The sequence below is a fragment of the Cuculus canorus genome, chromosome 1 (assembly GCF_017976375.1).
Source record: "Cuculus canorus isolate bCucCan1 chromosome 1, bCucCan1.pri, whole genome shotgun sequence".
Classification (NCBI taxonomy): domain Eukaryota; kingdom Metazoa; phylum Chordata; class Aves; order Cuculiformes; family Cuculidae; genus Cuculus; species Cuculus canorus.
The window spans coordinates 88,471,699-88,493,543 of record NC_071401.1 but is presented as its reverse complement, the minus strand read 5'-3'; the positions used below and the strand labels follow the sequence as shown (position 1 = coordinate 88,493,543).

Here is a 21,845-nt window from a genome sequence, read left to right as displayed (position 1 = left end):
ACATTTAGAACTTATTTTAAATTTCTGCAGGTTGGCTTCACACTTCTGAATATGTGCTAAGTATATACTGTGCTCATGAATGAACATTGACATCTGAAGGATTTGACGGTAAAAAGCGCAGGCATTTGTGCCTGAACACATCTTGCACTTGGAAGTTACAAATTACTACCAAATAGAGAGGCATAAGTTCAGATCTTTCTCCAAAGCTCTTCACTTAGCCTGTTGGATTGGACACTTGCTTTCAGATTTAATCATGACACTGGTATTGTGCCTGTTTTCTGGTAGAAATCTATTTTGTTAGTGATGCAAAGAGTATTTGAATGTTCCAGTGTGGCACTGCAGAACTGCTGAGAACGGCAAGGGAACTGTTGTTCTTGCATACTTTACAAGTTCCGGTTCGGGCTTAATCCTGGGTGCTAACTTGGAAAGTAACTTTGCAAAACTGGAGCTGTACTTAAACCCTTGAATGATTGTTCTGAGAATGTGTTCATACAGGCTTCACATATTGGCAATATGATTTGTGTGTCATGTCCTTTATAACTGTGGGGGAGCTTGAACTGTCGCAGAGTTCAGCCAAGGCAATTTCCTTTACAGCACAAATTGTTATGGAAGATTTGTTTTTTTTTAAATGCGCGGTAAGAGAGGTAAATTTTGTGAAGATGACAACCATGGCTAGACTAAATCTTTTCCTAATGCAAAATTTGGTTACTGAAGAGAAGTTAGATTTGTCCATTTGAAAACAAGAGGTCTGCTCGTCATCAAACTATCCACATGGTGGCAGACTAACTCCATAGACAAGAAAGCGTAGCCCTTCACCTCGCCAGTCTAATGGCTACAATCTTCAATGTTTGTAATAAAAAAGAGCTGCCAGTCTTTGAAGGGCTGACCTTCTGGTATATAAGACTTAATGCACCTTGCTGCACTGTTACATTTCCACTTTGAGGACAGAATGACTTTTTAAATAAGACTTGTTTTCCCATTTCTTCTCTGTGACCTTGAATAAAGAAAGTGATTTTATGTTAGTGTCTGAATAAAGAAAGTGGTTTTATGTTTGTGTCTGACCTTTACATTTTGCAAAGTACTATGGGTGATTTTTTTTTTTTTTGTTCTCTGTGCTAGAAACACCATGGTGCTCCCCTATTAAGGTGAAACATGGTTATGCAAACTGCAGGACACCTCATGGGCAGTATTACAAGAATGTATTGGGGACAAGATGTGATATTCGCTGTCAAAAAGGCTATGAACTGCATGGCCCTCCGCAGCTAATTTGTCAGTCAAGCAAACGCTGGTCTGGAAAAGTGCTGTGTAAACGTAAGTAGCTATGAAATAAGAGTGTGTGGCATGTGCCTCAGATTCAGCAGAAAATAAACTTTACTTGCCTTTGAAACAGTGATCTTGGGATTGTTACTTGCTTTTTTAACATTGACAGTGTATTTGGGTATGTATATTGGCTTGTTGCTGAGGATCTTGCAGTGGTACATGGCATGATAAGTATCACGAGTGGTACAAACACTTATGGCAGAGGACAAAGATAAAGAACATTTTATAAATGTGGCGTTTTGATTTGTGGAAATAATTTTATGGCAGGCATATAAAGCTGCTTTAAGGTATTGCCCATCTTGAATAAGCTGACAAAGTTTGTATCAGGTGTCTTAAGTGGGCTCTTGCAGTAAAACATTTTCCGAGAAGAGAGGAATAGATACTTGTCATCTTTTTCTCATATAAATATTGCATTAGACCACTCAGTATTGAAAGTTAAATTTGAAATACAGCTAAAAAGAGCAATGTGAAAAGCCTCATGTGGAACATGACTTTCTCACGCTTGTCATTTGCTAGCTGCATCCTTATTTCTGTGTAATACCTTACATGCACATGACTCTGAAGGGGGATAACAAGTTTCCAGAAATCTTTGTTTTCTGTTCCAGAAAAGCGCTGCCCCACTCTGTCCATGCCAACAAACGGGGGCTTCAAGTGTTTAGATGGTGCCTACTTTGGCTCAAGGTGTGAGTACTACTGTTCACCAGGATACCAGCTGAAAGGTGACCGCATAGTAACATGCATGGACAACAAAATCTGGAGTGGACGGCCAGCATCCTGCATTGGTAAGTAAGAAGGTTAGTCTGCATCCTGGAATGTCTCCATCTTGAGGTACCTACTGGTGCCCAAGTCTTCCAAATGAATTCCAAAATGTTCATTTATACAGTTCCTGGGGGGAAGAGAGCAACTGTTCCTTTTGAGAAGGCAGAGAATAGTTTTACAGGGAATACAGAGTGTGCTCTGTCACTTTGAGTCCCAAGTGACTGTCTTCCTTACTCACATGCTATCAGGCTCAAGTGTTACCACTTTAATAAAGATGAGGCTGTTGTAAATGGTCAGCCCTTTACAGTGCTTGTAACAGCCTTCGCTGATCTCCTGGTGACTTGTTGGTAGTCTGTAATTACTGTGCTGCTCTTCTGGCATGTTATCTGCATTCCAGTCTGTACTGCTCTCTGCAACTTAATGATAAAACAGGTTTGAAACTACACGCTTTGTCTGACCTCCCCTGTTGCTTTTCTTTCTTGGGATCATGGTTTCCAAATATATCTAGAGAATATGAACGGACTGTAGTTACCAGCGTGGTTGCAGTGAACTGGACTAAATTTCAGCCTAGTTCACATTAGTTATGCCAGCAATTTTCATTACATAGTCAGTGGTTTCCTGGGAACCTCAGCTGGAGTAATTGTTTTTCTATACATAATTCAAAAAAGAGATAAACAAATATTGAAATTTAACTTTACTTTCTACTAATGAAATTTGAGCAGATAGTGACGTCTCAGCTGCTGCTTTTTTTTCTGGGAAGTCTCTGATAATAGCAGCCACCCACAAAGGAAAGTGGGTTTTGGCCATCTGAATTGGCTACCAGTAATTTAAGTTTGTGGGTGGTAGACTATTTGTGCTCAGTGTTTTCTGTGTATGATAACTTGGTTTTGCTCAGAATGCCTGTGGCTTAGTCTAGCTTACCAAATGGCTTTGGAGTCTGCGCTGTGGCCTGCCATTCGTAGAATTTTGTTCAGGTTTCCTTTTACTTGGTGTTGTACAAATGTAGAAAAGAGCCTGCTGTTTAGGTCTAGACTGTGGTGTCTCTTGTTTTTATTTACAATAACAAGCCATGCATTTGGGAGTGATAAAATTATGTGCTCTGTATGTTCTGGAACTTTCAGAACCTCATCTGTTCACACTGATGGGGTGCTTATTACAGAGAAGTAAGCAAGTATATCTTAAGCAAAAAGACAAAAAGATGCTATGCTAGCATTAACACTTCTTTTTTTATTCCAAATGCAGGACAGTTGTTGCATAGGGTATGCTTGCAAGTCCTAAGTAAAGCAGTAATACTGTTACTTAAATGCTGGCACTACCAGAAAGTATGGAGAAGATTCCTTCGAACCATGTGTATACACAGCTCCTGAATGAGGCTTTGAGCAACCTGATCTAGTGGAAGTTGTCCCTGCCTGTGGCAGGGGGGTTGGAACTGGATGATCTTTAAAGTCCCCTCTGACCCAACCCATTCTATGATTCTATCATTCTTATATGCAAATAGTGAGTTATGTAGTTAGCAAACTGTTTAATAAGCTTATCTTTTGACCTCTTGATTGCTAGGATAGAGAAGGCTTTTTTGACCAGATACGACCCTAGCAGTATAATGCAGTTTGCAATTGAACACATATCAGTAGCTATGAAAAGTCATCACTGAACTGCACCGTACAAAAGCTTACCAGTGGCCAGGAGAGAACTGGCTGAATATCTCACTTTCAGCTGAGAAGTAAAATTCAGATGAGAGGCACGATGAAATACAAAGGCAAAGAGGCTGGTGTGTTTCTTACTTTAGCATATAAGCAAGTAGTTGCACTGTCCACAGTAAGGATGTTACACATCATCATAGGCATGGGCTGATAAAGTTCATGTCATTGCGAATAGGTGGGGAAGTGATCTGGGGACCCCACAACTATTATTATCATGAAGCATGGGAAAATTACTGCAGACCTCAGTTTATAATCCTCTTGAAAATGAGGGGCTTTCCTCTACCCTTTTGTACTTCAATTGCACTGCTTAGCTTTTTTTGCACACAACTGTGTGAGGTTCAAAGCGCATTAGTGAAGATCCATGTAGGAAAGGTATCAAGTTAACATAATTGTTGAAACAGATATTGTTTTAAAGGGGGGAGGGGAAAGATAATTTTCATAATTCAAGAAAATGTTGTATGTTTTAGCAGTGATTTGCAGAAACCCTTACCAGACCTTAAGTATTCTGTAGTAACAAAGCAACCTGTCTGTTCCGTCTCACTCCTGTAAGAGGAACTATATCCTTCATGTTGCTGAAATAACTTGGATTAAAAACGATCAACATATAGCTGATATTGGTTATCAGCTGGCTAAAAATGCCAATATTCTCTTGAATAATATTTCTGTTATACCCTTAATGTGTGGTAACATAGATTGAAATATGTATTTTCCTCTAGGAGATTAAAAACTGTCATTGTCTTTTCTATAAAGGTTTCATTTTCCTGCTGATTGTATAACATGGTTTGTTGTAAATGGCTGTCACTGTGCCAAGTCATCCTTTTGTCACATTGTAAGTCTGTATTGATAGCTAGTTAACTAACAGCTTCCATCTATGAATGTCTGAAACAAGCTTTGCACTCTGACTCATTAATTATACAGGCCCTGATAATGGATGTTTTGAAATACAGAGCAATGCCTTGTGGACAGAAGAAGTCGTGGGGGGAGCAGGACAATGTTTTTCATCCCCCCCTTTTATGATTTCTAGTCTGCTTTTGACACAGATTAATGTTTTGAATTAACTCCCAGCCATTGTTTAATGTCATCAGCAATCAGTAGTAACAGCATGTTTATGTAGCAGCAGGCTATTCACTTATCCTATACAGCCTCTTGAATAAGCAAGCTGTGGGTATTCAGCACCATCCCTCTGTTTCTCTCCTCTTATCATCCCAAATTCACAAGGAAATTAGTGTTAAACTTGAACAAACTTTGAGAAAGGCAGTTAACAAGCTCCTTAAATTTTGTCAAAATTGTTAACGCCGCTAGTCCCAAAGATATGTTTTTAGAACAAAAGATCTATTTGAAATCTTGGCATTTTTCGCCACAGAGTTCAAAAGGCTGCATTAAAATTTGTTATTCCACTGCTGACCTCCTGATGCCGTGTCTGCAATGCTACATCCCCGCATGGAGTCAGAGTACCTGTTGCTGCTGCTGAATAACCAAGAAAAGTGATAGCTTACTTTCAAGAATGTAAGAGAAGCGGTGGCTGAACAGCACCAAATTTTTAATGAAAGTTCAATTTCCCTGCTCGCAATATAAACTTTGCAAGTGAGATTCATCCATTTAATGAATGGACCTGGTAAACAGCTTGAATAAACACACTTGGCTTTTCATCTGTCTTTCAGCAGTGACACTGTAGTAAAAGTGTCAGACCAGCTGTACAGGGTCAGACACCATGCAGCATGTCCTTGTTCCAACTCTGGCCAGGAATATTTATTAAGCAAGAGAGTGACAATTCGGTGCTTACAGGACGAGTTTTCCCTGTCCAGCAGCCTTGTGGGTTTCTCCATTGGGGTTTGGTTTTGAACCAGTTTAGTTTTATAACCTGCAGGTGGGCACCTTGCTCACATCATACATTTCATTGAAGGCTTTTTTGGGGGTGGCGGTGTGATATTATTGGGGTTTCAGTTTTGTGAAATTCTCTTGTGCAATTATCTGGGTGTTCTCTGGTTATGTTCTTTGCATTTAAATGGATTGTGGTTTTTAGACCTGTCTTCTTTCTGCCAAGCTGTGGCCAAGGTTCTTAATATGCTGTAGATTGTCTGCAACTTTGGCATGAGGAAAAAGACCTGAGCACTTTTTGGTTTAACATATCCTTGTGGCCACTGCAGTTGAAGAGCCTGTTTGGGAGACAGCTGCTTTCTCTTGGTCCATTTCAAAAGAGAGTGCAGTTAATTTAGCCCCCGTTGAATGCTAAGTAAGAAGCATCTGAAATGACCAAAGAAAATTGCCTTTCTGGGAATTTTTAAGTCCAGCTAAAAAGGCTTCCTGACCCATGGGTGTTTGGTGAATTGGTTCCCACAGTAACTGTATTGTTTGTCTTTACGATGTGTAAGTCCAAGCCGGTTCATACCGATCGGTCTTCTCTGTGCTCAATGGCATAATGAGCTTTTTGATTAATTAAGTGCTTAAAACACTGGATCCTTAAATGCTGTTCTGTCTTTTATTCCAGCGTTGCGTTTATTTAACGTATGCTGTCCATACCACAGTAAACAAACCAGAGCCAGAAGTAGCCTTGTTGAGACTGGGTTATTTCCTACTGTAATTCAGCTACACTGGGAGGTTATTGAGAGCAATGCAGTTTTGTAGAGGACAGTAGAGCGCTCTCACTGGCTGCAGTGTGAGCAGTTTTGCACTCATAATGAGAATGTACTCTAAAAATAGGGGAGTGAATAAGAAACATGAGGAGAGGAGACAAAGTGCTTCTTACAGCCAGAGTGGATGCTTGAAATCCTGCTCACTTGTGTACTGCAGCAGATAAAGGAGTTAAAGAACTCAGAAAGTGCTCGTGCCTCCCTCACACCCTCCTGTGCAAAATTAAGACAGGAGCTCTTCCTGTGGAAGTGTCTCACAAAGCTGTGGTTTTCAGGTTGGAGGAAAATGCTGATAGAAGAAATAGAGATAAACTGGTTTTCAGGAGTCCCATGTTCTTGGAATACCATTAAAAGTTTGAAGGGGTATAGCAGGGCTGCACATGCCCTAGTTAAAGTGGCAGTAAACATTATGTGTTGCTTATGGAATACAAGGGTCTTTGAAATTATTGTGTATATTTGATGCTTTTTAAAAACCTAAAATTTTCTCATTGCTATTTTTTTTTGTAAGAAATCCAGATTGTACTTGTTCTTGCATTTGCACTGCAAATGAAAAGGCAGGGCCTGCCATGCTTTAAATTTAAGCATCACTTAGAGACTGTATTCTATTTGCAGGTAAAGAGCAATCCTTTCTCTGTGTTCATTTTTAAAGCTGGTGTATGACTTCAGAGATGTAGACCTCATTTTGGGTGTAACGCAAGCAAAGGGGAAAAAATGAGACTAAGCTATTAGAGGTAGATTTTTTTTTAAAAATTAATGATTGTAATGATATTTGGACTTGGTTCGCCAATGTATTTTTGTTGTGCTGGCTGAATTGGCAATGGAATGGCTGAAGATAAGTTGTTGTGTATCGCCTTTGTTCCCCGTCAAGTATCTTCCATCATTGCCTGCTTCCTTTACTCCTGAATAATAGTCACAATGTTCTGGTAGCAGTTAAAAAAGCTTTCAAAAATTACCTGGTCTACTTTTTGTCTTGTATGATATTACTTACAAGGCATTATTATAAGAAGTATTTGGAAAAAAATTAAATGCAGCAGCAATCCCCTGCAAAGTGACCATTTTGTCAGTCTTCTAATGTTTCACTTTTTGCCATTGCTGCAGGAAAAATAACCAAAAATTTAACAGTAACACGCAAAATAAACACAGAGAGATTTATGTTCAGTGTGCTTTGTGAATGTTCTTAATCACAATATCCACTGCACAGATGAACAAAGAGAGGCAGAGCAGCTAAACAGAAGGGTCAGGTTCCTTGGGTTTGATCTTGGATATCCCTCCTTAGAGTTCAAAGCTAAATACAGTTGATTTGTAGGCATTGTTTTTTAGTGGGGGACTAGATTAAGAAATTTACGATAACTGATTTTTAGTTAACATTTTAAAATTGTGGGGGAAGAGTTGACCAGAAATACAGGCTTCACCTGCCTTGGCTGCGATGGCTCCAGTGTTGAGGAAGCCAGCTGAAGGTGGTCCCGAATTACACTGACAATAGGACAAGAGCTGTGAAGGAAATGCATAGCTGTAACACGTGCACATGTGCCCATTTCTGTGACATTTATTTCAACAGATACTGAACCTCCGAGAATCCAGTGCCCAAGTGTGAAGGAGAAAACTGCAGAGCCCAATAAGTTGACAGCCAGAGTGTTCTGGGACACCCCAGAGGGACGGGACACTGCTGATGGGATTTTAACAGAGTAGGTGCAAATGCATAGATGTTTGCATTTTCTCCTCTTTATTTCTGGGGTCCTTGGTTAGTATTTTAGCTGATGAGGATGACAGGGTGCCTTTTCCCCTTAATTCATCCAAGATTCTTATTATAGCTGGTCACATGTCAATGGCCTGTAAAGAATTGCATGTTTAATTGAAAACTTAAATTTTGATAACTTGAATCATTCAGGACCTGGCATGTAGAAGGATAGTAGATAGCTGTGATTATCATAGAGCTGATGGAATAAATGACAATAGCATTGTGACTGTATCTGTGAAATTTTCCAGAGCTTCTTTGTGAGTGTCTTCTCATATACAAGTTTTCTTGCAGAAAGTTAGCATTTATACATGACAATGGGAAGATAATAGTGCATTGGAGGTAGAGCAGCAGAGGTAATTTTGACTGTCTTAAAAGAAATAGGACAGATTGTGTCACAAAACAATATCTGCAATCTTCTTTAGGTTTCTTCATAAAGTAGTGTTCATTGCTGATGTCACAGCATTCTGCAGTTCCTTGTAAAATAATGCCTCTCATTTGAAACTTAGGGAGCTTTAAACATTGAATTTAAACTTCACACTTCCTTCCAATTTTCTTGTCAGCTTCTATGATTTCACAGTCATATCATCTAGAAGAGCAAGGTGCACTTGTGATGGTACCACTGTCTCTGATTTTGCCATCTTTGTCATGCAGGATTTATGACAGTCTATCTAGGTTATTTTAATGGAAAGAGTATAGAAAAGTGCTTTTTTATTAAGCAAGTTGCATCCTTTAACTCTGTGTTAGTGTGCTGGTTGAGCTTAAAATACTGAAGTTGTAAGCTTAAAGATGTTCACAGTTTTATGTGACTACAAAAAAGCTCTTGAAAGACACAGTGACATTGCCTTTTTATTGTGACAATTTAAATAATAGCAGAAGGAAGAATTCATGACACAATTAAAACCAGTATTACTGTTAGGGTCTAATGTGATAATTATATGGTAATTATCAATCTAAAACAAAATTAGGCCTGATAAAATAAAAACTTTGAAAGTGACACAATCAAGATTCCAAGGTCTTTTTAATAATGTCTGACAGGCGAAAAAAATGGGGAATATCCCATGTATGCTGTTATATGAATAACTTTCCCAGTTCTGAAGAGGCTAGCTGTCCAATTTGTTGAAGCTTTTCTATAAATCTATTTTTACTAAATCTTGCTAAACGTAATGTTTTATAGAGTGTACAGCACTTTCCTTAAATGCACTGGGTCCTGCAGTCCCAAGAGTATGTAAGATTTCTCATTACACGAAACACTGCTCAACCTCCCTGTTTCAGTACCGAGGATACGTTTAACACGTCTGAATTCTCCTGACACATTTGCAGAATAGAAACAAGTTCCTGGTGAAAACAATCCTGTGGATCACCACACCCTTCCACTGTGACAATAAATCTCACTTTCTATTGCAGTTTTGTATATTAGTATAATCAGAGTAGCCATCCAGAGCAACCAGATGGGGTATGTCCCCATTGTGAGAGGCTGGAAGTTTTCTTACACACTGCTGGGTCTGCGTTATGTTGCAGCCCTGACAGTGGATTGCTCCCAATACAAAATGAGGGAGGATCAATCTCAACTTTTCCTTGCATAAGGAAAAGAAAGCTCAAGTTCCTTTGGGCATGGCATGATGCTTGGCTACACTATGGATTGTCTTACAGGAGGCCAGCTTGCCCTGCCCATCTCACCTCCTTTGTCTCAGCAGAGCAGGACCCTCTGTACGACTGCAGCATAGGCTGTTGGTAGGGAATTTAAATACTCTGCAGCTGCCCAGCTTCATCCTTTTTTTTGCTCTGATTCTTCAGTCATGCAGCACAGCCAGGCAATCTTAGCATGCCACAAATGTCACTCTTCAGGCTTTTACAGCATTGTTGTTGGGGGAAATGCTGGTGAATTTATGAATGTCTGTCCTATTTTATCTTCTGCTATAGTGTTATTTTGAAAGGCCTGCCACCAGGGTCACATTTTCCAGAAGGCGACCACAAAATCCAATATACCGTGTATGACAGAGCTGAAAACAAAGGCACCTGCAAATTTCTCGTTAAAGTCAGAGGTAAGAATGATATTCTACCCTATAAAACCATTACTGATTTGCATTTAGCTTAATAGGCAGTTTGAGAAATGCCCTTATTTTTATATTTGTCTGCGTATGTGTGTATATACAAACTATATGCTGAAAGGGAGAAACACAGCCTTGCTCTAGACCCTGGAGGCCAGGCCTGCAGCAGGGTGAGTGGCCAGCACTCCGCACCTCAGGGGACAGCTTCCTTCATCAGTCCTGCCTCCACCTCCACACCCCTTCTCTCCTGCTGGCTTCTCCAGATACTTCAGCTGTGAGCTGCTTAAACAAGTATGCGGAGGAGTTTTTTCAGCTGTGATTCACATCTGTTAAGCTGGGCTGCCCTTTCACTGGGGTTGAATATACAGAGATGAAACCTGCAGGTTTCAGCTTTGGCTCTCTTTGTGCCCCATGGCCTTTTGTCACCATGATACCACAATCAGATGTGTACACCTATCCATCTGAATGCAAACAGAAAAGAAAGCAAATAGAAAAATGTTTTCTATCTTGGTATTCTATGGCCATGCTACCTGAGTAACAAACGGGGTGATTCATGCCTTTATTTCTTTTTCTTGCCTTTTGCTTAAAGTCAGGCGCTGTGAGAAATTAAATGCCCCAGATAATGGCTACATCAAGTGTTCAGGTGACGGAAATAACTATGGTGCAACATGCGAGTTCTTCTGCACTGGTGGCTATGAGCTGCAAGGAAGCCCAGCTAGAGTATGCCAGTACAATTTGGGGTGGTCAGGAATGGAGCCAACCTGTGCACGTAAGTGAGTATTTCCCTACTCTACCAGAAGGGCTGCCAGCGCAATGGTTCTCGTGGCCGTGAGAATTCAGGAAGGGTGTGTGTGGAGTGGAATACAGCTACAAACTTTAGTGCCCTAGATGTAAGAAACTTAACATGTTTCTCTCCTTTGCCAATTTGCGCATACAGCTGAAGCCTTTGCCACCTTTGGCTGCTCTTTCCTGGGATGATGACAGTACCTCACAACTGATAGTGTTGTTTAGCTCAAAGCTCTCTACAAAATTTCACATTCTGGAGTCAATCCATCTTGCAAGCCAGAACAGCTTAAGATAAAATTGTTGGCGTCAATGAGGCCAGTATTTCACCCTTATCTTCTTTATTATTATTTCTTGTTCTTGTGCTTCTGCTATCGAACAATTTATGCTTTTAGAAATAGATCTGTTTTCAGTATGCCCTGTTACTTTTGTTTTAAACTTAATTCTAGCCATGAATATCAATGTGAATGTGAGAACTGCAGCTGCACTTCTGGACCAATTTTATGAGAAGCGGAGACTGCTAATTATTTCAACTCCTACTGCAGCCAACTTCTTCTATAGGATGCAGCTGGGAATGCTGCAGGTAAAACACATTTGGAGGTGGGGAGATCTGTTTTTTTCTTTAAAGAAAGACACAAGAGGATATGGTCCACTGTTGATATAAATCCACAAACTTCAGGTGTTATATTGCAGGCACTGGACAATCTGGCTGAGACAGCAGTGGTTTTGGATTGATCCTTTTTACCTGGGTTTGAGTTGAAACATCTCCCCAGTCACTAATTCAGCTCCATTCTGGATTGTGCTGCCTATGACTGACAAGTTGCTGAATCCCAGACAGTTCTGGCCCACTTACGTCCTCCCAAATTAAAATGATATCAACTTGTGCTGAATAATCGTTCCCTGACTCGGCTCCTAAAGAAGCTGAACACCCCTCTGATACTGTCCAGCCCTTCAGTGGTTGCAGTGCATGCAAACAAAGTTCACAGAATAGCTTCAGAAATAACCAGGGCAGCAAACAAAGGACTGGAGACTCAGCATGGAAATAATCCAGAGTGCTGGAGATAGCACTGGCATATTTTGTTCAAAAAAACAGAAAACTGGTAATTGTCCTTCTTATGTGTTGATGCTCTTGTTGGGTTCTTGTTAGACTTAGGGATTTATTTCAGATATCTATCTGTGTCCTTAGAGAAAGGAGCCAGCCCTGTATTCTTTCTCAGTGGCGAGTGCTTCTATCTTGTTTCTTTTCTCACAACTGTAACAACATTCAATATAAATAGTCATTGAGATATAAAAATAGACAAATGTTTTTCTTTTCCCCCATTAGATTAACTTGGCAAGAAAATTCGGTATTATCGTTCAAAATGGAATAGTTTTAAATACTATATTTAATGGCTGTAATACTTTTTCTACTGGCTGACAGTGGTAAAACAAGTTGGCATGCAAGGAAACTTTTTGCAGTCAACTTCCACTATACATACCTTGCTTTGATCATCAGATTATATTACTGGCACAATGCTTAATACTCTGGTGTCTTGTCATGTCATTACAAAGAAAAGTTTATATTTCTTCTAGGTGGATGCTGGGTTTTGTTTTCTTGGAACCGTCATTTAACCTCCACTGGAGTCATGAAGCTCTAGTTCTTCACAGTGAGAATTAAAGACTTTTCACAGTATGCTCTTATTTCAGTTTAAACCATCTCACTACCATAAGAAGATCGAACTCTTTATGAACACTCGCTGCATGCTCAAAACACACTCCTTTTTTCCCCGTTGATAACTAATGCATCTCTTTTAACCCTTCCAGCCTGCACAGTGTGGTTTAGACCTCCGACATGTTACCGTAGTTGAATTGGTTGGTGTCTTCCCAGCGCAGATAGGAAGAATAGGTGTAAAGCTGCTGCCCCCGTCACTTGCCCTGCAACTCAGGTAAAGTAAGCTCTCACTACTGTTGTGTTTGCACCTTCACATATCATAGAATCATAGAATGATTTAGGTTGGAAGGGATCTTAAAGATCATCCAGTTCCACTCCTGGCAGCTGTCATGGGCAAAGTCACCTCCCATCAGACCAGGCTGCTCAAGGCCTCATCCAGCCTGGCTTGGAACACTTCCAGGAAGGAGGCATGCACATCTTCCCTGGACAACATGTTCCAGTGCCTCACCACCCTCAGCATGAAGAATTTCTTCCTAACGTCTAACCTAAATCTTTGCTGTTCCAATTTAAAGCCATTCCCCCTTGTCCTATCACTGCATGCCCTTGTAAAAAGTCCCTCCCCAGCTTTCATGTAGGACCCTTTCAGGTACTGGAAGACCATTGTAAGGTCTCCCCAGAGCCTTCTCTTCTCCAGGCTGAACAACCCCAGTTCTCTTAGACTGTCTTCATAGCAGAGGTGCTCCAGGCCTCTGATCATCTTTGTAGCCCTCCAATGGCCCTGTTCCAACCGTTCCATATCCTTCTTATGTTGGGGATTCCAGAACTGGACACAATACTCCAAGTGGGGTTTCACGAGAGCATGGAGTAGAGGGGCGGAATCACCTCCCTTGCCCTGTTGGCCACGCTTCTTTTGATACGGTTGGCCTTCTGGGCTGTGAGCGCGTATTGCTGGCTCATGTCAAGCTTCTCATCAGTCAACTGCTGTCAATCGTGTCATCCCCCATGCTGTATTGAAACTGCAAATTGCCCCAGCCCAGGTGCATTTGAAACTTGCATTTGGCCTTGTTGAACCTCACGAGATCTACACAGGCCCACCTCTCCAGTCTGTATAGGTCCATCTGGATGACATCCCATCCTTTTTGTGTGGCAGCTGCACCACCCAGCTTGGTGTCATCTGCAAACTTACTGAGAGTACAGTCAATCTCACTGTCTGTATCATTGATGAAGATATTAAACAGCACTGGTCCTCACAGGGACCCCTGAGGGACACCGCTCGTCATACATCTTTATCTGGACATCGAGCCGTTGATCATTATTCTGTGAATGCAACCATGCAACCAGTTCCTTGTCCACCAAACAGTCCACCCATCAAATCCATATCTCTCCAATTTAGAGAGAAGGATGTTGTAGGGGACTGTGTCAAAGGCTTTACAGAAGTCCAGATAGATTACACCAATTGCTTTTCCTGTGTCCACTGATGCGGTCACCCTACCATAGAAAGCCAGTAGGCTGATCAGGCAAGACTGGCCCTTGGTGAAGCCATGCTGGCTGTCTCAAATCGCCTCCATGTCCTCCATGTGCTTTAGCATAGCTTCTAGGAGGATCTGTTCCATACTCTTCCCAGGCACAGAGGTGAGCCTGACAGGTCGGTAGTTCCTATGGTCGTCTTTTCTACCCTTTTTAGAAATGGACACAATGTTGCCCTTCTTCCAATCACCAGGGACTTCTCCTGATTGCCATGACATTTCAGATATCATGGAGAGTGGCTTGGCAACCACATCAGCCAATTCCCTAAGGATTCTGGGATGCATCTCTTCAGCTCCAATAGGCTCATATATGTTCAGGTTCCTCAGGTGGTCACGAACCTGATCTCCCCCTACACTGGGTAGGGCCATATGCCCCTCGTCTCCATCTTGCTTTTGATTCTCTGCATCTTACTCTCTAAATATATATATTCTACGCTAATGTACATAGCTAGATGCTGGAAGGTAGATGTTCATGATTAAGTTTCAGGATTAATTTGCTTTCTGTCTGTGTAATAGCTACTGCAAATTCATAGGCAGTTGGTATTTATGAAATTGAGGTCATAACTTCAGCTTGTTTCACATTTAAACGGACTGTGACCCACTCAAATCTGAAACAAGCTGAAGTCTATGCCACTTTTTTAAGTGTATTGCCTTCCTTGCCCCTTTGTTCAAACGGAGTGAATTTCTCAATCCATGTGAACTCGCAGCGTATCCTATATTATGGTTCTATATTTTTGGGTGCTGCTACTGAAAACACTTCAGATATGTCTGTATTTATGCTGGAGTTGGTCTGATACAGTCGTGACACCACAATCACTTTGCAAGGGCAGACTCCGAGCAGCCCCAAAAGGCAGTGGCAGTTCCTCTTCTCTGCCAGCGGTGTTGGTGGCTGTGGCCAACCCAGAAGAGGAAGCAGTGGTTGCTCTTTGAAGACCTACACATACAAATGATAGTGGTAGTGTTTCAAAGGGGAGATTATCTCCACCTCCTCAGCCTCATTACAACATTCAGCTGTTTTAGTAAGGTGCCTAAACTGTTTGACTTGGTTTGAGACCTGTAGGGGGTTGGGCTTTACGTGAAAGGGGGACTTCATATGCCAGCATTTCCTAGGGACAGGTGCACTACAAGAGCTAAAAGTAAAGGTCTGAGTGGCAGGGAAAGTAGTGGTTACTTGGGAAAAACATCCAGGAGCATTTTAGGCAACATCTTCTGTGATATGCTGATATGCCTGGGGAAAATGGAGCACATTTTAATTTAGGACAATAAAAAGTGCTGACAAATAGAGAAGATGTCTTGGATTGCAAAAAGTAAAAAAAAAATCTTCTCTATAAAAGGAAAAAGAGACAACGAAAAGGTTCTCTTTTATTCAAAAAAGTAAAGTAATTTTACTAAACTTGAAATAGTTTTCTTGTGATTCTGTAGAAAATAATAAGCCCTGGTAATACCTCAGTCCTTAGTCCTCCTTCACCATTTATGGAGCTACTTTTCAGAAGTTCGTATGGTATAATCTGCCCTGCACTCACTGAAAGTTTTCCATTAGATTTTTTTCTTTCTTGTTACTGCGGTGTGTGAATTATAGCATTCCAGTTTTGGAAGGCACTTAAATAAAAAAGGTGAACCACACCCTTAAACATCTTCAATAAAGATGCTATCCAGAATTGGCACTCGGTAAACTAAGGAGCACAGATACCCTAGTTAAAACTTTAAGAACCTCAGAAGGTTAGCATTTGCATTTGTAGAAGGTAAGCATTTTTCTTAGGTGAGACGAGGCTACATGTGTAGCAATGTAGTTTCTTAGCACCAGCACCTTAGCTTCAAACTTTATAGTTTGAATATAATAGGCAGGCTCCCTAGTTGCAACAAGACGACACCTAGAGCACTCCGACTTGTTAGAAGGCTGAGAAAGGTAAATTTTGATGCTTCACACGTTACTGAATTCCCCCTCCCCCACAAGCCTTCTTCATGATAACTTTCCTGTCCTGACAGTGTTCTGTCATGACTGCCTCGATTTATATTCCCCGCACCAATGATGTTGACTGCATGTATAAGAGTCTTCTAGTTCATTACTCCTTCAAGTAAAATATTAACCACTTGGAAGGAAAGAATTCTGCTGTGATTAGCAGTGGCTTTTGTTCTCTCAAATTGGAGTTAGCACCAGGTAGATGGTTATTGTTAAGGAGTGATGAAAACAGTCTCCAATAATTATTTCCTGCTTAGTCTCATTGTGATTTTATACTATGTGGCAGCCAAGAAAGGGACTAGTCTACCTCTAACTCTACTTCTGTTGCAATGGTTTTTGTTAGTGCAGCACATGACATTAACAGTCAGAGGTCTGAGAAGAAAACAGCTGAGTCCAGTTACCTTGACTCTCCCTAATGGAGAAGTAGAGCCTGCAGCTCTCTCACTTCTTGTCCTCACAGGTGAAACCATGTGGACCCTGTATAGCCCCCTCTAACCAGCCCTGCCATCCTCTGCTTACACCCAAATGGCTCGTTCTGCTATTTATTAGTTTGAAGTGCCCAGGTTGACAGGCTGTAACAAAACAAGTTCCTCATCTTGCAGGCTGCTGCTGAGGATTCCCCACTACAATTTCAACATCATGGTGATGGACAAGCACGGAATGGACAAGGAACGCTATCCTTTCCCAGCAACACCAGCTGAGATCTTTGCACTCATTGACAATTTTCCCTTAAGAAAAGAAGAGATGAAACTGCAAGCAGAAAGTGGCCAGTCATGTCCCTAAATCAGGATTGCAGGGGTTGCAGTTGTCATTGAGTGTTTTTTTAATCCACATAATTATCCCCATGGTGCTACAAAAAGCATGGCTTTTTTAGTCACGGATGTACAGATTTTTGTGTGTACTGTTAAGTCTGTCTGGCTGTGTAGCTACTCTGCATGGAAGTATGCATGATGCTTTTTTGTACTTTCAGCCATCTTTAGAGAAACATGCACATAGGATTGCTACCCAGTGGAATTTCTTGTACAGAGACTGAAGAACTGAGGCACGTCTCCAGGAGTTTATTGTGGATTTTTCATTCAGTGTAAAATTGGAGTTTCTTTCTTACTGTTTGTAAGTCTTTTTATTAATAAAATATTGGTTTGCAAACAGATAATTGTCTAAAGTTCTTCTTGGAGACAAAAGTTGATCTATCAATATACTTCTCTGTTACAATTATTTGCAGAGACATTAGCTTCATATCTAAAGAGGACAGGCAACCCAGTGGTGTCTTTCGGTATCACTAATAATATGATCAATCACAGATGAAGCATAAGTCAGAGGCAATGCAAGTACCTATCTTTAGCAGCAGTGAGGAGAAAACAGCTGACAGCAGGAGTATGGAAGTCACTGCTAGAAGGACTGTGATAAAGGAAACAGTACTGTAAAAGATGGCCAGTAAATATTAAAGGCTGCTTACTGCAGTGCTTCATATAAAAACATGTTCTTATGTGCTTCTGGCTTTTCATGTAATGTGGGCTTGAAGTAACAGATTTCTTTCCCTATCAGACCAAGCTGTTGATTTGATGGCAGGGAAACTTCATGAAGTATTTATCATTTCTAGATATGTGAAAATATTTGTTTGCAAGTCATCACTTCTTACTTAGAAATTAACAAAAAGTTCTCTGTTCAGTGACAAGTGTTAAGGGGCAATCACAAAAGGAAAGAGTTTTCTATTGCTTTATTACAGCCTATAATCTTTGCCAATTCACTGCATGGAATATACATCATGCCTGAAGAATATAAGCATGACACTGGGGTAGCAGCAGAGCAACAGTTTATCAGTATCTTTGAAGCAATCCTTACCAGAATTTGGTCTCTCACAGCCACTAAAATAAGCAAAAGTCTATTTAAAAGGTTGGTCCCGCAAGTGAATTACTGAGGGAATCAATGTGAAGAGAGGAAAGACAGCCTAGCTACCAAAAGCTAATTTGTGGACTGAAACATGACAGCACCAACAGGAGGGTTGGGGTATCTTCTGAACAGGATGGCCTGCTTCTGAGAGTGTTACGAGACTGTAACTAAACACCCAAGAGTAGGTATGAAAACATGGCATGGCCCCAGTACTACCAGGTTTGCAAGGATGAGCAATGGGAAGGGCAAGAAGGCCCCAAATGAGCTTTCCAAATGTGGCTATCCTGCAAGGACAGGATGGGTGACCAAAAAAAAAAAAATCCATTTCTGTTCCAAACCTGGCCAAACCAAAAAGTCAGTCTTGGGCCCCCTTATAGAGGAGCAAGGAGGATAAGAGCCAGCATGCTGCTGGACACAGCTGCAACTCAAGTTGCCTTCTCTCTGCTGCAGTGGTTAAGAAAACCAGACATGAAATCACTTCCTGCCTTAAGTGTTGCATATTGAACAGAGTTCTCTGGCTGAGGTTCTTCAGCATGCATATGCTTATTGTGTGAATGCATAGGTGGACAGGCCTTTCCCCCCCTCAACTTTCCTGTGAAAGGGATTTTAATCAACTGATTAATCAACCACTGATTTCCAATTTTTTTTTTTTTTTAAATAATCAATCTCTAATGGCTCCTATTTTTCTACTGTGTTGCTGTAATTCAAATCAGCTGCTGCTCCATTTTGAGTTAGGTACAGAATCAGTGCACCCAGTCATCTGTCATGACTGAATGAACAGGAGCCAGGCTTTACAATTGCTACAATCAGGAAAGTGATTGCAATCTCTTGGCTGTTAGAGGAAATTTAATTCAGTGGAGGAGACTGCATGAGTGATTGGATTACTAGTCATAATTCTACATAGAACATCTATTAAAATTTTGTGATTAAGAAAAGCTGTTCTGGATTAGTAATATCAAGTTTCTGGCATTTTCTGTTTTACATTTTTGTGGGGAGGAATGGAACAGTGAATAGCATGATGTGCCATCTCTGTTTTGGAGTCAAAATGGCCTGCACGTTTGGTATGCAGGGATGTGGCAGGCTGGCCTTTTGGGAAAGGAATGTTTGAACAAGGGACTTAGTATTTCTGTCTTTAGCCCAGAATTTATCTGTTCAAGTAAACTCCAAATATTCAAATGTATTCCAGTAATTCATCCTGTAGGGCTTTTGGTCCCAGAAGAATAACACTGCATAAACAAAGTGCAGAATCTGCTGCAATGCACTTCTTCTAATGTTTAACAGAAAATCCAGCTCCCTCAAAATTATACAGGCTGCACTCTTGTGCTACCAACGTGGCTTTAATCCTATCGCTGCTGTCAAAATGCAAATCTTGTTTATAACATGAATTTTAGTTGGGATGATTAAAGGATGTTTCCAAGAAGCAAGACCTGCTATGAGTCTTGTCCTTTCCCCGCCCACCTCCAAGCTATTCATTGCAGGAAATGTTACAGATCCCATTGTGTAGATACAGCCACGATCTGGATATTCTTACATCGACCTGGACATACTTCCTAATTCTGAACATGAATCAAAATATTGCAATCATTTTAGACCAGGAAAAAAAAAAATCATTGTCATGCAACATCTTTTGCAAACAAAACTACTGGGATACATTGTGAGAGGCAGCAATTTCTCGTGAGCGCAAAACAATTTTCTAAATGGCCTGATTTTCCCCAGATCCTACCTGAGAAGTCACCTAATTTGAGAAGAACAACCCCTGCGCTAGAACAACCTCCGCAGCTGCAGAGTAGAGACAAAATTTGAAGTTGCGTATCCTTGTTTTAGAAGTTCAAACCATCTGGGACAGGAAGCATTATGTTTTAATCAAAATACCAATGACCCTTACAGCTCTGCACTAAGTGACTGCAACGTACAGCTTCATTACGGCTCAGTGCTTACATAAGAGCATGAGTCAGACTGCCTAACATAATTAATGAAAATGCAGAGGCTAAAAAGTAACCTGAAGTACATTTAAATACTCTCATGATTGCAACCCACTTTTTAAATTGAGGTGGTGAAATAATGGAGCTTAGGCTGTGCAATCTCAGTGCTAGATCATTTCCAGCCACTCACCTCAGTCTGTTAGTGCTTTAACACCCACAGAAATGGAAATGGGAGTGAGTGCTTCACGCCATCAGATGGCACAGGTCTTCTCAGATGCTGTAGCTGCTGTGCATTTCTCCTCATCTGTGGCTGGAGGATGTTTTTACAGCAACTCAGTGAAGGGAAGAGTAGGAAAGCATTAGCGCACACTGGAAGGCAGAGAGCAGCAAGACTGCTTAGGCTAGAGGAGCCAGTGAGGACATCAGCAGTTGTGGATGGCACGTGCATTTCCCTGGCCTCTTTCAAGCAGTGATCCAGTTGCTGCATTCTCTGTAAAACGCAAGGCAAACAGAAAATAAAGCCAGTATCCACACAGCATGTACTAGTGCCTATTCTAGTTACCATTTTATCTCCCATTGCCACCTATGGAAAGTAGCCAAGACCAGAATTTGAATTATTAGGTTGAGCTGTATTTGAAATTACAAGGAGAACTTGTCATCCACCACCTCAAAGAGAAAGGGAGGAGAGACTGCAGGTTGATTCTACAGAAGTTAAATTATAGAGGTGTCTTCCAGACCCCCAGCAAATCCTTAAGTATAGTCCCAAGCAAAAGTACAAAAAGTAGAGAAATAGCAAGAGGGCTCTTGCCCATCTGCAGCTGCCCTCCAATTTATGGGTGCTTGAGCTCCATCGCACATAAAGGCTAGAACCAGCATGGGGACAAACTAGACAGGAGTGGTGTGAGGGCAAAAGAGCCAAGTGCCCTTGCCCAAATCACACCAAGAGACCAGTGAACCTCACTGAGCTGGTCTCTCCTTAACCTGGATACAAGAACCACACACATACTGAGGCAGACTGTTGGACTGCTGCAAAGCAACCTGAGGCCCAGAGCCCAGGAACATTGTTTGCCTTCCTAGCTTGTCTCAGTCAGTCAGAAGAGGATCACAAGATACAAGGTCATGGATGCGCCATCCATGGAAACATTCAAAGTCGGGTTGAACAGGGCTCTGAGCAACCTGATCGAGAAGATGTTTCTGCTCGCTGCATGCAGTTGGACTAGATGTGACCTTTATGGTCCCTTCTAATCCAAACCATTCTATGAAAAACCTGGGGAACTGGAGAACAGAGAGAAGATGGAAGTGAGCCCTCAGCTCTGAGGGGTAAGTTGAGATGAACATGACTCAGCTGAAAGTATAAATCAAACATTGATAATATATTTTTCTGTAAAATAAAAAAAGTCAGGACCGGTAATAACAGAAAAGCTGCATTTTGAACATATCCAGATTTTCAGGTGGGCAGGACCTTGAAACTATGAAAAAAGCAGGACACTGAGAGACAGAGTGGAGGACCTACTGAACATGCGGGGCAAAGGCACACATAAAATATTTCTCTAGCAAGGTAGAAGAGAAGACCACATTTCCCCTATTCTTAGAATTGCATGTTAAAAAGAAAACAGGTTTCATGCTTACAAAATAAAAAGTAGCTTAAAACTACTTAGAGTGTAGAAATCAAGACAAAGAAAAAAAGCAGAGAGACTGTCAATAGAGTTCCACCTCTGAAGACATACCAGCCCTCTCGCATTATTCATCACATATAAGTGAAGTAATGTCTTTACCTCAATGAGATAGTATGGGATATTCCTGAGAGACATGCTTATAAGTTTGCTGTAATCCATTTTAGGAGGGACAAGGACACAGGAACATGTTTCACTCTTTTAATTTTAAAAGATAGAACAGTAATATTGACAACAGCTGCAAA

The 21,845-nt window shown here is 41.0% G+C and overlaps 1 protein-coding gene across 3 annotated transcripts in view; it reads left to right on the top strand.

The window, feature by feature from the left end:
- SRPX (sushi repeat containing protein X-linked) overlaps nucleotides 1–17,202 on the top strand; it is a 48,080-nt gene extending 30,878 nt beyond the window's left edge. For 2 of the 3 annotated variants that reach the window (XM_054056728.1, XM_054056731.1), the window contains 8 exons: nucleotides 1,120–1,311; nucleotides 1,926–2,102; nucleotides 7,968–8,094; nucleotides 10,068–10,189; nucleotides 10,785–10,964; nucleotides 11,428–11,561; nucleotides 12,782–12,903; nucleotides 16,718–17,202. In XM_054056728.1, the coding sequence (XP_053912703.1) occupies nucleotides 1,120–1,311; nucleotides 1,926–2,102; nucleotides 7,968–8,094; nucleotides 10,068–10,189; nucleotides 10,785–10,964; nucleotides 11,428–11,561; nucleotides 12,782–12,903; nucleotides 16,718–16,898 (1,235 nt within the window). In that variant the 3' untranslated portion in view covers nucleotides 16,899–17,202. The remainder of the gene's footprint in view (nucleotides 1–1,119; nucleotides 1,312–1,925; nucleotides 2,103–7,967; nucleotides 8,095–10,067; nucleotides 10,190–10,784; nucleotides 10,965–11,427; nucleotides 11,562–12,781; nucleotides 12,904–16,717) is intronic. The other variant, XM_054056730.1, reaches the window with a different exon arrangement.
- The last annotated feature ends 4,643 nt before the right edge of the window (nucleotides 17,203–21,845 follow it).